Source organism: Leucopleurus acutus (genome assembly GCF_964270905.1).
Source record: "Leucopleurus acutus genome assembly, chromosome: 14".
Lineage (NCBI taxonomy): Eukaryota > Metazoa > Chordata > Mammalia > Artiodactyla > Delphinidae > Leucopleurus > Leucopleurus acutus.
The window spans coordinates 59,455,016-59,468,294 of NC_139156.1; the positions used below are offsets into that span (position 1 = coordinate 59,455,016).

Below are 13,279 nucleotides of genomic sequence, written 5' to 3' on the forward strand. Positions count from 1 at the left end.
CGAGAGTGCTTTTCCCTTCTACATGCTAGGTTCAGCCCAGGTCAGGGCAAGCTGCCAATCTAACAGGACAATCAAGTCCCATCACATATTATCCCTCAATATTTCCTGATGAAGGCAGTTTGATTTCCCCAAAGCAATGATGTTTTGCTGGCAATGGTGAGAGTAACAACCTTTTGGGATCAAAAGGAAATTCAATCACTTCAATCTTTCTAGTTCTAGAATCTCTTTTACTTAGTCCTGTGGGACTTGGATGTGTGAATAATCTTAGGGTCTTTGGCACTTGTGTCTTTAATCACTAGTGAGTTGCCTAAAAGTACCTGAAGATAAGACTTTCCCCAGCCATTCCTCTTTTCAAACAGACTTCTAACAGGATTTCTTCTGAATATTGCTTTAGTCATTCCACAGACTTGGAATCTGGACTTAAATGTTTGTCACACTAATAGATTACTCCCTCCCACCCCCAATTCTCACTTTCTACAATTTTCTCACTTCATAAGACAGAAATATACATCTGAACAAAGGTACAGAAATTTATTCCATTTCCTCCAGATAAGTGCTTCTTCCCTATGACAAGGTTTAGAATGGTATATATGAATGATAAGAAATCCTAAATTTAGTTTATCCCATAAAACTCAAGAAATGGTTCATCTTCACTGATCGCTTCATTGAAGTTACACTTACTTGGTGTGCAAAAGGCAGCAACCATTTTACCTTTAGGAAAACAGGCATGGCAATTGATAATCTTTTCCCTGGGTCACAAACTGAGCAAGTAACAGCAAAAAAGACTTATGCTCTTGAGCCCCACTGGCATGCAGTTACCTCAATAGAACATCACTGCCTCTGATTTACTAGAGAGTACCTTGAGGAAGACCTTAACTTCCATTTTCCTGGGATGAAGGACTTAAAGGAATATGACTTTTATTTAACTACAATGTACAAAATAATTACCTCTACACAAATTCAAAAATGTTGTGCTGGGCTTCCCTGGCGGCACAGTGGTTTAGAATCCGCCTGCCAGTGCAGGGGACACGGGTTCGAGCCCTGGTCCAGGAAGATCCCACATGCTGCAGAGCAATTAAGCCCGTGCACCACAACTACTGAGACTGCATTCTAGAACCCACAAGCCACAACTACCGAGCCCGCGCTCCACAACAAGAGAAGCCACCGCAATGAGAAGCCCGCACACCACAACAAAGAGCAGCCCCCACTCGCCGCAACTAGAGAAAACTCGCGCACAGCAACGAAGACCCAACACAGCCACAAATAAATAAGTAAATAAATTTGTTTAAAAAATATGTGCTATTTTTTAAAATTGTATGAGGATAAAAAGGAACTCAGTAGAGGGTTGAGATCTGCTATATATTTTCAATATTAAAATAAAAGTTGTAACCAAAATTATACCAGGCACATTTTGGCAGTTAGTATAAATCCAGCATTGACAAGCCACATGCCAAAAGATGTTTGCTTCCAAAGCACAGGAGAAAATGAATGAGCAAGGGCCCATATCCAAACTAATGCTTCAACTTTCCCTCTGATTTTGACAATTGTCATCTCATCAGTTTTGGCATTTTTGATTGCCTGTGATTAGGAACTTTTTTTATTAACACTGCTGGCAGATGTGCCTTGCTGGGGGCTCACCATCTGCTCTGCCTTCTTATGATGTTGGCCTGGAGATGACCTTTCGTCACCACCTCTTCATCAGTTGATCTCTGGTGTGCCCCTCTGAGATAGGAGGGATTTATCTGATTAGGTGGCCTGATCTAAGCTAAGCAGGCAGGATAGAACAGGTCGGTTTTTCCACCCACTCCTTTTATCAGTTGGTGGGTAATGGCTAACTTGGTGGGGGGGGAAACAACCAGAGTGGGAAAGCCCCATTCTGTTGCTGATAATATGGGTTGTCTTTCCTCAGGGCTGTGGCCACCTCATCATGACTGAACCAGGCAGCTGCTTCTAGTTCTCTCAAGTTCACCTGGATCTGAAAGACATAAGGAAAAACAGGCTATAAGGTTAGGAGATACAAAACTTAGAATACGACGGCCAAAGATGAGAAAATGGTTCCAGAACTGAGCAATCTTAGAAGGTAATATCTGGGATCTATAGTCTGGGAGATAATCAGTTCTAGATAGGGTCCAGAAGCAAAAGTACCATAATTAAGAGATGAGAGTTAAGTATATATTTCAAATATTAAAAAAAAAATTTTAAATCCTGGAAGCTCAAATAGTAAAATATTGAGTGGTTTGGGAATTCCCGGGCGGTCCAGTGGTTAGGACTCGGCACTTTCACTACTGTGGCCCAGGTTCAATCCCTGGTTGGGAAACTAAGATTCTGCAAGCCATGCGGCGTGGCCAAAAAAAAAAAAAAAAAGTGGTTAACATTGAGAGGTAAAATTATATAACTAAAAAAAAGAACATATACATGTTACTCTTCTTCAAATGATGTGTTAATTAATGATAGTCAAAAGCATAGTATCTGCCTTGCGAGAAGCAAAAATGCAAACTGCATCCACAGGGAGCTGAGACAGATTAGATATTATTCATTGTATAGAAACCAAAGCACAAAATAGACTTTGGCACATAGGGACCACAACACCATCTGTCAGGGATGTTAGAGCAAGGTGAGGTGGGATAAGACAACATCTAAGTCCCTTTCAATCAGAAGTTCCTATGATTTTATATTATTAGTCCCCAACATCCTGACTGGAGCAATAATACCAATTCTGAAATCAATCATTAAATTTTATATATTTATTGTGTGCCTATTCTATGCAAGACTGTTAATTTCCTGATGATGAAAGATAAATTGTTTCATGATTGAGATATATACAAGGAAGAATGGTGATTGTGTTGGCACTCCCAATTTTTATGGTGATTAGTTGTTTACAAGATTGCAAATTCCTTAAAGGTATAAATCATATATTACATGTCTTTGTATAATCTAAACAATGCTGGACTAGACAGGTGCTTAGTAAGTACCTATGGACCAGCTTGGATGAGGCAAAGGATATATCATAAGGGAAGCATCAGAACTCACCTCTGTCTGCCCTGGTTTCACAGTTGCATGACAAGCAATCATAAGTGCGCCATTAGGAAAGGGCCAGTGCTGAGATGCAGAGTATTGCAGTCTTTCCACCTCCAATCCCACCTCTTCTGCAGCTTCTCACCGTATAGCCTCTTCCAGACTTTGACCTATAAGCACACAGATTAATTCAGGACAGCCCTGCAGCAGGAAGGGTGATACAGAAGCCCGTTGGCGAAAGGAGAGCAAAACTGGCTCCCAAGTCAATGAAATACTCTTGGGGGAGCCCTAAATCTCTGAGTCTCTACACTAGGAATCAAGTCTGAAGTTGGGTATTGAACCACAATACTTGAACCTACTAGGTTAGTTACACAAAATAAGAGTTGGAGAGGCTACTGCTGCCCTCAGGTTTTTAATAAAGTTCAAATGCCACATTTCACCATTTGCAAATTTTACCCCAATAGACTGACAAAAAAACCCACAAACCTGTAAATAAATATTAAATTCTAGTTAATATAATATTAATATGCATGTTGAAATATTTAGGAGGAAGTGTACTAATGTCTGCAATCTATGCTTCAAAAAATAAGATGGACTAATGGGTGGATAGAGGAATGCATAGACAGATATGTGATAAAGTAAACATAGTAATTATGGAATTTAGGTGGTGAGTACGTGGGTGTTTACTGTATAAATCTTCCAGCTATGCTTATGTTTGAAAATTTGCCTATAAAATATTGGAAAATTGATGCCACAAAGTAGTTTTCTTGATATAATAGGGAAGAATGTGCTTGAGACACCATGGCAACAAGAATAAGAAATACATACTATTTCATACTATAAGATTTCATGTCTTTCAATGTTATCTGTATATGCCGGAAATTCCTTACCTATTATCACAAAAACCTGCCAAGGCAGAATACATTCCCTTGGGAAAGGAACTCTGGTAGGTAAGCAGGCATTGAGTCCCATCTGACACCAGAGTGATCACCACAGGAGTCATCTAAGAAAAGGGGATGGAAACTTGGGCACTAGGGCTTTGGGGCCTGTTAATGAAACAAAGTAATGGGTAACTAAGGAAAGCCTTTTAGCTGTACAGGCTTCCATCCACAAGACAAAGTAGTGCACAGCCTTCTTGGATTACTGACCTTTTAAAGCGATAATTACCTGTGGATAATAGATGATCTTATTGGAAGGGCACAGACGCTTGCTGCCAGCCATTCTTCTTGGTGGGCTGTCCACTTCTGCTGCAGAACTGATGAGCATCATGCCAATGGAGAAGAGCCTGAGCCTAGGAATGCAAAGATGGGCTTGGTTTCATTTGGAGAGTATGTGGGGCTCATCTATAATGGTGCTGGGGCTACTATTTAGAGCAACTCAAAGGGACACACCAATCCCTTTTCAGCTCACCTACTTTAAATGCTTATTAACTATTTAAACTTTAAAATAAGGAAACTATTTGAACATAGTCCTCTAGCATCTGAAGTATGAATTTTATTTTATTTTATTTTGGGGGGCTGTGCCGTGTGGCTTGCGGGATCTTAGTTCCCCGACCAGGGATTGACCAGGCCCACAACAGTGAAAGCCCAACTCCTAACCACTGGACCGCCAGGGAATTCTCTGAAGTATGAATTTTTAAAAAGCATATTTTAAATGTATTATGAATTATTTTTAAAATATGATATATAAAATATCATAATGAACACCCGTGAACTTATGAGCCAGCTTAAGAAGAAAACATTTTCAGTGTAATTAAACACCCCAACATGTACTCCTCTCCAATAAAGTTGGAATTTTTTTGCAAATAAAAAATGTTTAGGGACTTCCCTGGTGGCCCAGTGGGTAAGACTCCACACTCCCAATGCGGGGGCCTGGGTTCCATCCCTGGTCGGGGAACTAGATACTGCAACTAAGAATCTGCATTTTGCAACTAAAGAAGTCTGCATGCCACAACGAAGATCCTGTGTGCCGCAACTAAGACCCAGCACAGCCAAAAATAAATAAATAAATTTAAAAATGTTTAGAGATACCTCTTTAAATGGGCAGTCAAAAGCACTTTAGCAAGTGAAATCTAAAGCTGGAGGACGAGTCGTTAAAGCAATATAAAATAACTTCTCATGATGTATATGTCATGCTGTGGGTCATTAAAAATGTTTATAAGGCTGATAGATCATATTGCCATATATCTGCACACCCTCAGGAGACAATGGTACTAACAACGGTCCTGCCAAAAACAGGGTAAAAGAAAGAAGAATAAGCAATCTCCCTACAGCACATTGTCCTTCTGCCAAGGTTTGTAGGAAGGACTATGATCTGAAAAAAAAAAAATCAAATGTTTCCCATATACACTACTTTACTTAATTTCCTACAGAACCAAGAAATCAATCTACCGTGGATAGCAAGGAGGCATCCTTCACATTCAGCTGAAAGAGAGTCTTCCTCAGCCCAGTGAAAGACCCCTTGAGCTCTGTCTCCATTTCAGGTTTCTGTAAGGAAGCTAAAAAATTAGAAAAGAGAACAAAATGAATGTCAAGCTTTACCTCAGGGACCCTCTCAAGTATATTCTGTTAGAACAGTGTTTCCCAAACTCACCTAATATGACTCAACTAGGGAGAATAAAAAAATATACAGGTTCTCAAACCCCTGCCTGGAGATTCTGAATAGCAGGTGAGTGAGGCCCAGAAATCTTTATTTTTTAACAAGCACCAGGAGATTCTTATAGTCAGGCAAATTTGGGAAACATTAGAGCATAGTGTTTCCCAAGATCCTCTTCGGGGCAATAAGAACATTCGCACTAGCCACACACTATCCCTGGCTAAAAAGATGAAAGGGGACCTCTAAGCTCCTATCTGAACCTCCATTCCAGCATCATTACCTTTACAGCTACACCGTGAAAGAGAGAAGGAAAGCCTGACAGGAGCCATGAGCCTCTAGCAAACCAGTTCCCAAATGCAGGTCTGAAGACCCAGAGCTACTCCAAGGTAACATGTTTATTCACCTGCACTGATAAGAGAAATAAGAATAATGTCATGAATTTTAAAACATTTCTTATGAAATATTTAAGACATATAAAATGTATAAAGGTACAGAGAATAATACAGTAAACATCTTTGTACCACCACCTAGCTGAGAAAGAAAGTATGAAAATGTCCTTTAAGTGATGATGATGGTAGATGGTACTATCTTTTAAGGTCCTAACTTAAGAAAAATTGAAATTGTTTTGTATTCTTAAAATGTTCTTTGAAATTTTACTATTATGTGGAATCCCAAAGTCTAAGAACCACTGGGAAGTACCCATCAGGAATAATGTTATGTACCATTTATGGAAGAGGAGCTATTTAGACCTAGATCCAGAGCAAACAATGCTTCTTGCTGTTCGGAGCATCCAATTAGCACGGAATATTCTATTGTTTGCATGTCCTGCCCAAACTTACCCAGGAGCCTTTCCAACTCGAAGAAACACAGAAGGAGAAGGGAAGAAAACAAGGGTTTTAATTAAACCATCAGAGCCATACTAGACTTATTGGAAACCATCTACTTCAACTTGAAGTAGGTACAGCTGGCTTCTAGTCATTGCCCTGCAGCTAATTAGCTATATCATTTTGGCCTAATCACTTAACCTCTCAAGGCCTCCATTTTCTCATCAGCAGTCTGAAGAGTTTAAAGGAATTCTTTCTGTGTAACACTGTATTACTCTATGATTGTATCATGAAAGGAGCATATCCCCTAGTTTTAAAGATACATGATAGTTGACTTATTAAAGCACTGAAAAAAAAATAAGTGTCAAACTTAAAATGGTAGAGAGACAAAAGCAGGTCTATAATTTACTCTTCAGATCATGCTGCTTTTGTGGGCCAGGGTAGACTACTCATCTGAGACCCTGGTCTGTAAAGACAAGTGCTGTATAGGGAGAAAATCTATCCTCCTGTGCATGAAGGGCTCATATTTATTTGTTCATAATACAAGATTACATTGCTAATCTATAAATAATGTTTAGTGCCTTCTGATAAACCTCCTCATATACTTATGCACTGCTAGAAACTACCTATCTAAGTATTCCAACATCTGACCCTGGCAATGTATTTAGAAGTTTCTGCATAGTGGCATCATATAAAACTCAAGGTAGCATCTTGAATGCCAAATCCCAATGGCTTAGATATCTCTAGTTATATACCTTAAAAGAGTTCTCAAAACAATTTTAGTTCACGTTTAGTTTTGACCCTTCTAAGGAGAAATTAAGTCATGATGCAAATCTTAAACAGTGTAACAGTGAACAGCTTCTTGGAGGCTGGAAATCGCTGGTCCAAGGCAGGGGTTGGCAAAATATTTCAAGCTCTGTGAGCCATACGGTCTCTGTCACAATACTCTGTTTTACCATTGTAGTGCAAAAGCAGTCATAAACAATATGTAAATGAATGAGTGAGGCTGTGTTCCAATAAAAATGTATTTAAAAAACAGACATGGGTTCCAATTTGGACAGCAGTTTTCCTGACCCTTGGTTTAAGGCTATAGTGGTTCAAACCATCACCCAAAAATATTCGATTGGGCAATTCAGGTTTATACGTTAAATAATTAATTGGCAAAAAAAAAATAAAATAAAATAATTAATTGGCAGAAGAAGTTTGAAAAATCTGGACTCTAAACTCGGAGGATTCTTCTCAGGGATTTGATATGGACCGAGTTCTGCTTAGCGGCCACAGCCTGGTCTACTTTACTAGTCTACTTTGGGCTTACCTAATAGGCTATGCTGGTGGGGCCAGGTATTGATGTTCTGATTTCTGAACCAAAGGAGCCAGGTTATGAAAGCGGTAAAATGCTCCTGTCTGCTGGGCTTTTTTACATGCATCATCATCTTCCTTCAGCTCAGATAAATACCTTTGTTTTGGAAATAATCAAAGCATTACAAAACCATACTTAGTTTCTTTTACAGCATTCATCTTTGAGAATTCTGTTCCTGCACTGGTCTCCTACCACGGTTATTCCTTTTATTTATTTACATCCTAAATTTCTTTAAAAAAGAATTTGAGGTGACTACAGGGGGTCATTCCCTCCTTTGTCCTACTGTATACCTTGCCCATACTTCTGTGGTTGCACTTACATGGTGCTGTTTGTTAATCTGTGTCTCCCCTGAAAGACTATGATCTTTTTTTTTTAACATCTTTATTGGAGTATAATTGCTTTACAATAATTGCTTTACAATGGTGTGTTAGTTTCTGCTTTATAACAAAGTGAATCAGCTATACATATATCCCCATATCTCTTCCCTCTTGCGTCTCCCTCCCTCCCAGCCTCCCTATCCCACCCCTCTAGGTGGTCACAAAGCTGATCAGCACCAAGCTGATCTCCCTGTGCTATGTGGCTGCTTCCCACTAGCTATCTATTTTACGTTTGGTAGTGTATATATGTCCATGCCACTCTCTCACTTTGTCACAGCTTACCCTTCCCCCTCCCCATATCCTCAAGTCCATGCTCTAGTAGGGCTGTGTCTTTATTCCCGTCTTACCCCTAGGTTCTTCATGACCGTTTTTTTTTCCTTAGATTCCATATATATGTGTTAGCGTACGTTATTTGTTTTTCTCTTTCTGACTTACTTCACTCTGTATGACAGACTCTAGGTCCATCCACCTCACTACAAATAACTCAATTTCGTTTCTTTTTATGGCTGAGTAATATTCCATTGTATATATGTGCCACATCTTCTTTATCCATTCATCCGATGATGGACACTTAGGTTGCTTCCATCTCCTGGCTATTGTAAATAGAGCTGCAATGAACATTTTGGTACATGACTCTTTTTGATTTATGGTTTTCTCAGGGTATATGCCCAGTAGTGGGATTGCTGGGTCATATGGTAGTTCTATTTGTAGTTTTTTAAGGAACCTCCATACTGTTCTCCATAGTGGCTGTATCAATTTACATTCCTACCAACAGTGCAAGAGGGTTCCCTTTTCTCCACACCCTGTCCAGCATTTATTGTTTGTAGATTTTTTGATGATGGCCATTCTGACTCGTATGAGGTAATACCTTATTGTGGTTTTGATTTGCATTTCTCTAATGATTAGTGATGTTGAGCATCCTTTCATGTGTTTGTTGGCAATCTGTATATCTTCTTTGGAGAAATGTCTGTTTGGTCTTCTGCCCATTTTTGGATTGGGTTGTTTGTTTTTTTGATATTGAGCTGCATGAGCTGCTTGTAAATTTTGGAGATTAATCCTTTGTCAGTTGCTTCATTTGCAAATATTTTCTCCCATTCTGAGGGTTGTCTTTTGGTCTTGTTCATGGTTTCCTTTGCTGTGCAAAAGCTTTTAAGTTTCATTAGGTCCCATTTGTTTATTTTTGGTTTTATTTACATTTCTCAAGGAGTTGGGTCAAAAAGGATCTTGCTGTGATTAATGTCATAGAGTGTTCTGCCTATGTTTTCCTCTAAGAGTTTTATAGTGTCTGGCCTTACATTTAGGTCTTTAATCTATTTTGAGTTTATTTTTGTGTATGGTGTTAGGGAGTGTTCTAATTTCATTCTTTTACATGTAGCTGTCCAGTTTTCCCAGCACCACTTATTGAAGAGGCTGACTTTTCTCCATTGTATATTCTTACCTCCTTTATCAGAAATGACTATGATCTTCTTAAGGGCAGGGTCTGCCTTAGTTCTGTATCATGGGTAATTAGCATATTGAATGGCTCAATTCAATAAGTATTTATTGAATTGAACTTCAAGGGTAATAAATATTTACTGAATTGAACCTCAAGGTACTTTGCCAATATTATGCTGTGAGGCAAGAATTTACATGCAATGGAGTGAAAGGAAAACAAGTTCAGTGATAAAACATCAACCACAGAGCACCTAGAGATGGGAGCAGACTTTATTATTGCAGACAAGGAACAAACAGTATATGTTCAGAAACCCTTATTCAATTTAGGGATGATAAAGAGCAAATTTATCTTCAATGCACTCTTGTTTCAAACATCTGTTCTCCCAGGTGGATGCCGTTAGCTTCTTATCTCTACTGAAGGGATCACTGATGAAAGTGAAGCCATATTTGACATACACTTATTTAATAAGTGTAATAATTTCTTTTTTTTTTTTTTTTTTTTTTTGCGTTACGCGGGTCTCTCACCATTGTGCCCTCTCCCGCTGCCGAGCACAGGCTCCGGACGCGCAGGCTCAGCGGCCATGGCTCACGGGCCCAGCCGCTCCTTGGCATGTGGGATCCTCCCGGACTCGGGCACGAATCCATGTCCCCTGCATCGGCAGGCAGACTCCCAACCACTGCGCCACCAGGGAAGCCCCAAAGTGTAATATTTTCAATAGCCAAAATTAAAATGTAGAAAAAGAGAACATCCTGTAATTAGTTTCTCTAAAAAAAAAAACGTAATAGAGCAAGTTCTGTACCTTCATTAAGGACGGCCTAAGTCTATCCTTTCAAGAGACTTGGGAATCCGGGCAGGAACTGCGTGATTCAGGGAGGACTGAATGTGGATTCTCCTTCTGCGGCCTTAGGGATAATGATTTTTTTTTTTGGCCTTGCCGCGCAGCCTGCAGGATCTCAGTTACCCTACCAGGGACTGAACCCAAGCTCCAGCAGTGAAACCCTATGGTCCTAACCACTAGGCAACCAGGGAACTCCCAGGGATAATGATTTTGACTGCTGAAAGCCCTACAACATACTCTCAGGTATATGGCATATTTTGTCATTTAAGTAGGAAACACAGTTTAGAGATATTTTCTGTAGGATCTGGGAGCTTTTGTAACACCAGTAGAGTTAGCTCCACATGAAACTACAAAGTAAAATGATAAACATGCCCTAGTGGCATCTATAGGAACCTATTTTTGACTGTATGATAAAAGCAATTGCAGTGAGCGCTTTGTAAACAGAAGACAAAAGAAACAGTTTTCTGAGATTTGAATACTCATGATATTTTTATACTTATTGTGAGTGACTGCAACCTCCTGGGACAAAGTCTCAATGTATGTCAAAGGAGAGCTATGTGCCACTCAGAAGTTACCAAATATAAACAATAGAACAAAATGCTAACTTTGTAAAAGAACAGTAGCAGTGATACAACCTGTGCTTTGCCCTAAAGATCCTAAAAAGCAAAACATCTACAAAAGCATCCAGGTTAAGGTCTTAAACCTGGGGCCTCACTGGAACTGGGACTGAGATCCAAAAAGTTCCTTGCATTCTTCTTGATTGTAACACTTTTTTTAGAAATGCATTTTCTTGCTGTACATCTGAAACATTGTAAATCAACTATACTTCAGTAAAAAATAAATGAGCTAGAAGGATATATTTTACAGCACAGGGAATATAGCCAATATTTTATAATAACTTTTTTTAATGTACACCAATAAAGTACCATATTTATTTGTTTTAATAGGTGTTATTTTATTGGGATTTTACATAAGACTTTTGTTTCTAGATCACCACTGCTCTAGGGAAACCAACATAGAATTTTTAGCAGGAAAAATGACATAATTACATTATAATTCAGAAATAACCATTATTATAACCAAATGAATTGGAATAGGGTAAAACAAGAGGTGACAAAATCAGTTAGGAAGTGATTTCAAGAGACCAGGCAAAACAAACACATGAAAGAATACTCAGCATCATCAATTAGAGAAATGCAAATAAAAACCACAATGAGGCATCACCTCACACCCGTCAGAATGGCCATCATCAAAAAATCTACAAACAATAAATGCTGGAGAGAATGTGGAGAAAAGGGAACCCTCCTGCACCGTTGGTGGGAATGTAAATTGATACAGCCACCATGGAGAACAGCATGGAGGCTCCTCAAAAAACTAAAAATAGAACTAGCATACGATCCAGCAATCCCACCACTGGACATATATCCTGAGAAAACCATAATTCAAAAAGAGTCATGTACCACAATGTTCATTGCAGCTCCATCCACAATAGCCAGGACATGGAAGCAAGACAAGTGTCCATCGACAGATGAATGGATAAAAAAGATGTGGCACATACATACAATGGAACACTACCCAGCCATAAAAAGAAACAAAATTGAGCCACCTGCAGTGAGGTGGACGGACCCAGAGTCTGCCGCACAGCGAAGCAAGTCAGAAAGAGAAAAACAAACACCGCATGCCAATACATATATATGGAATCTAAAAAAAAAAAAAACGGTCATGCAGAATCTAGGGGGCAGGACAGAAACAAAGACGCAGACCTACTAGAGAATGGACACGGGGAGGGGGAAGGGTAAGCTGGGAGAAAGTGAGAGAGTGGCATGGACATATATACACTACCAAACGTAAAATAGATAGCTAGTGGGAAGCAGCCGCATAGCACAGGGAGATCAGCTCTGTGCTTTGTGACCACCTAGAGGGATGGGATAGGGAGGGTGGGAGGGAGGGAGATACAAGAAGGAAGAGACACGGGGACACATGTATATGTACAGCTGATTCACCCTGCCACACAGCAGAAACCAACACACCATTAAGCAATCATACTCCAATAAAGATGTTAAAAAAAAAAAAAAGGGGGCTTCCCTGGTGGTGCAGTGGTTGAGAGTCCGCCTGCCGATGCAGGGGATACGGGTTCGTGCCCCGGTCCAGGAAGATCACACATGCCGCGGAGCGGCTGGGCCCGTGAGCCATGGCCGCTGAGCCTGCACGTCCGGAGCCTGTGCTCCACAACGGGAGAGGCCACAACAGTGAGAGGCCCGAGTACCGAAAAAAAAAAAAAAAAAAAATGGGCACAGGTTCGTGATGCCCCAAAACAATTACAATAGTAACATCAAAGATCACAGATCACAACAAATATAATTATAATGAAAAAGTTTGAATTATTGTGAGAATTACCTAAACGTGACACAGAGACATGGAATGAGCAAATGCTGTTGGAAAAATTGTTCCAAGAGGATTACTTGACGCAGGGTTGCCACAAACTCTCAATTTGTAAAAAGCACAGTATCTGCAAAGCGCAATGAAGCAAAACACAGTAAAATGAGGTATGCCTGTATACGTTATGCTTTATACATTGCAGTATTCAAGGCTCAAATTGTCCCAAATTTGGCCAATGTGAACTCCTTGAAGTTGACCCGTGTATCCACACAACCCCAGTGGTATTGAAAGCATTCCTGCTTTCTGGCATAGCAAGAGGTATCAAGCTCATCTGGTACATTTCCTGCCCCAGACCTAGAATCAGCCATTCTTTTCAAGGAGCCCTTCCTTTTGTTGGGAAATGGCTTTCAGAGACTATGATCAGCACTGGGGATGCTCACTTCTACCAGACTGTCA

The 13,279-nt window shown here is 39.9% G+C and overlaps 1 protein-coding gene across 1 annotated transcript; it reads right to left on the reverse strand.

Moving 5' to 3' along the window:
* Positions 1-1,765: 1,765 nt before the first annotated feature.
* On the reverse strand, positions 1,766-5,492 carry NUDT13 (nudix hydrolase 13; the record flags this gene model as incomplete). The annotated part of the gene is given in 10 exon segments (XM_082854191.1): positions 1,766-1,810; positions 1,812-1,838; positions 1,841-1,975; positions 3,031-3,156; positions 3,160-3,185; positions 3,906-3,909; positions 3,911-4,018; positions 4,183-4,234; positions 4,236-4,306; positions 5,406-5,492. Coding segments are annotated over 10 exon segments (681 nt in total).
* Between the last annotated feature and the right edge of the window lie 7,787 nt (positions 5,493-13,279).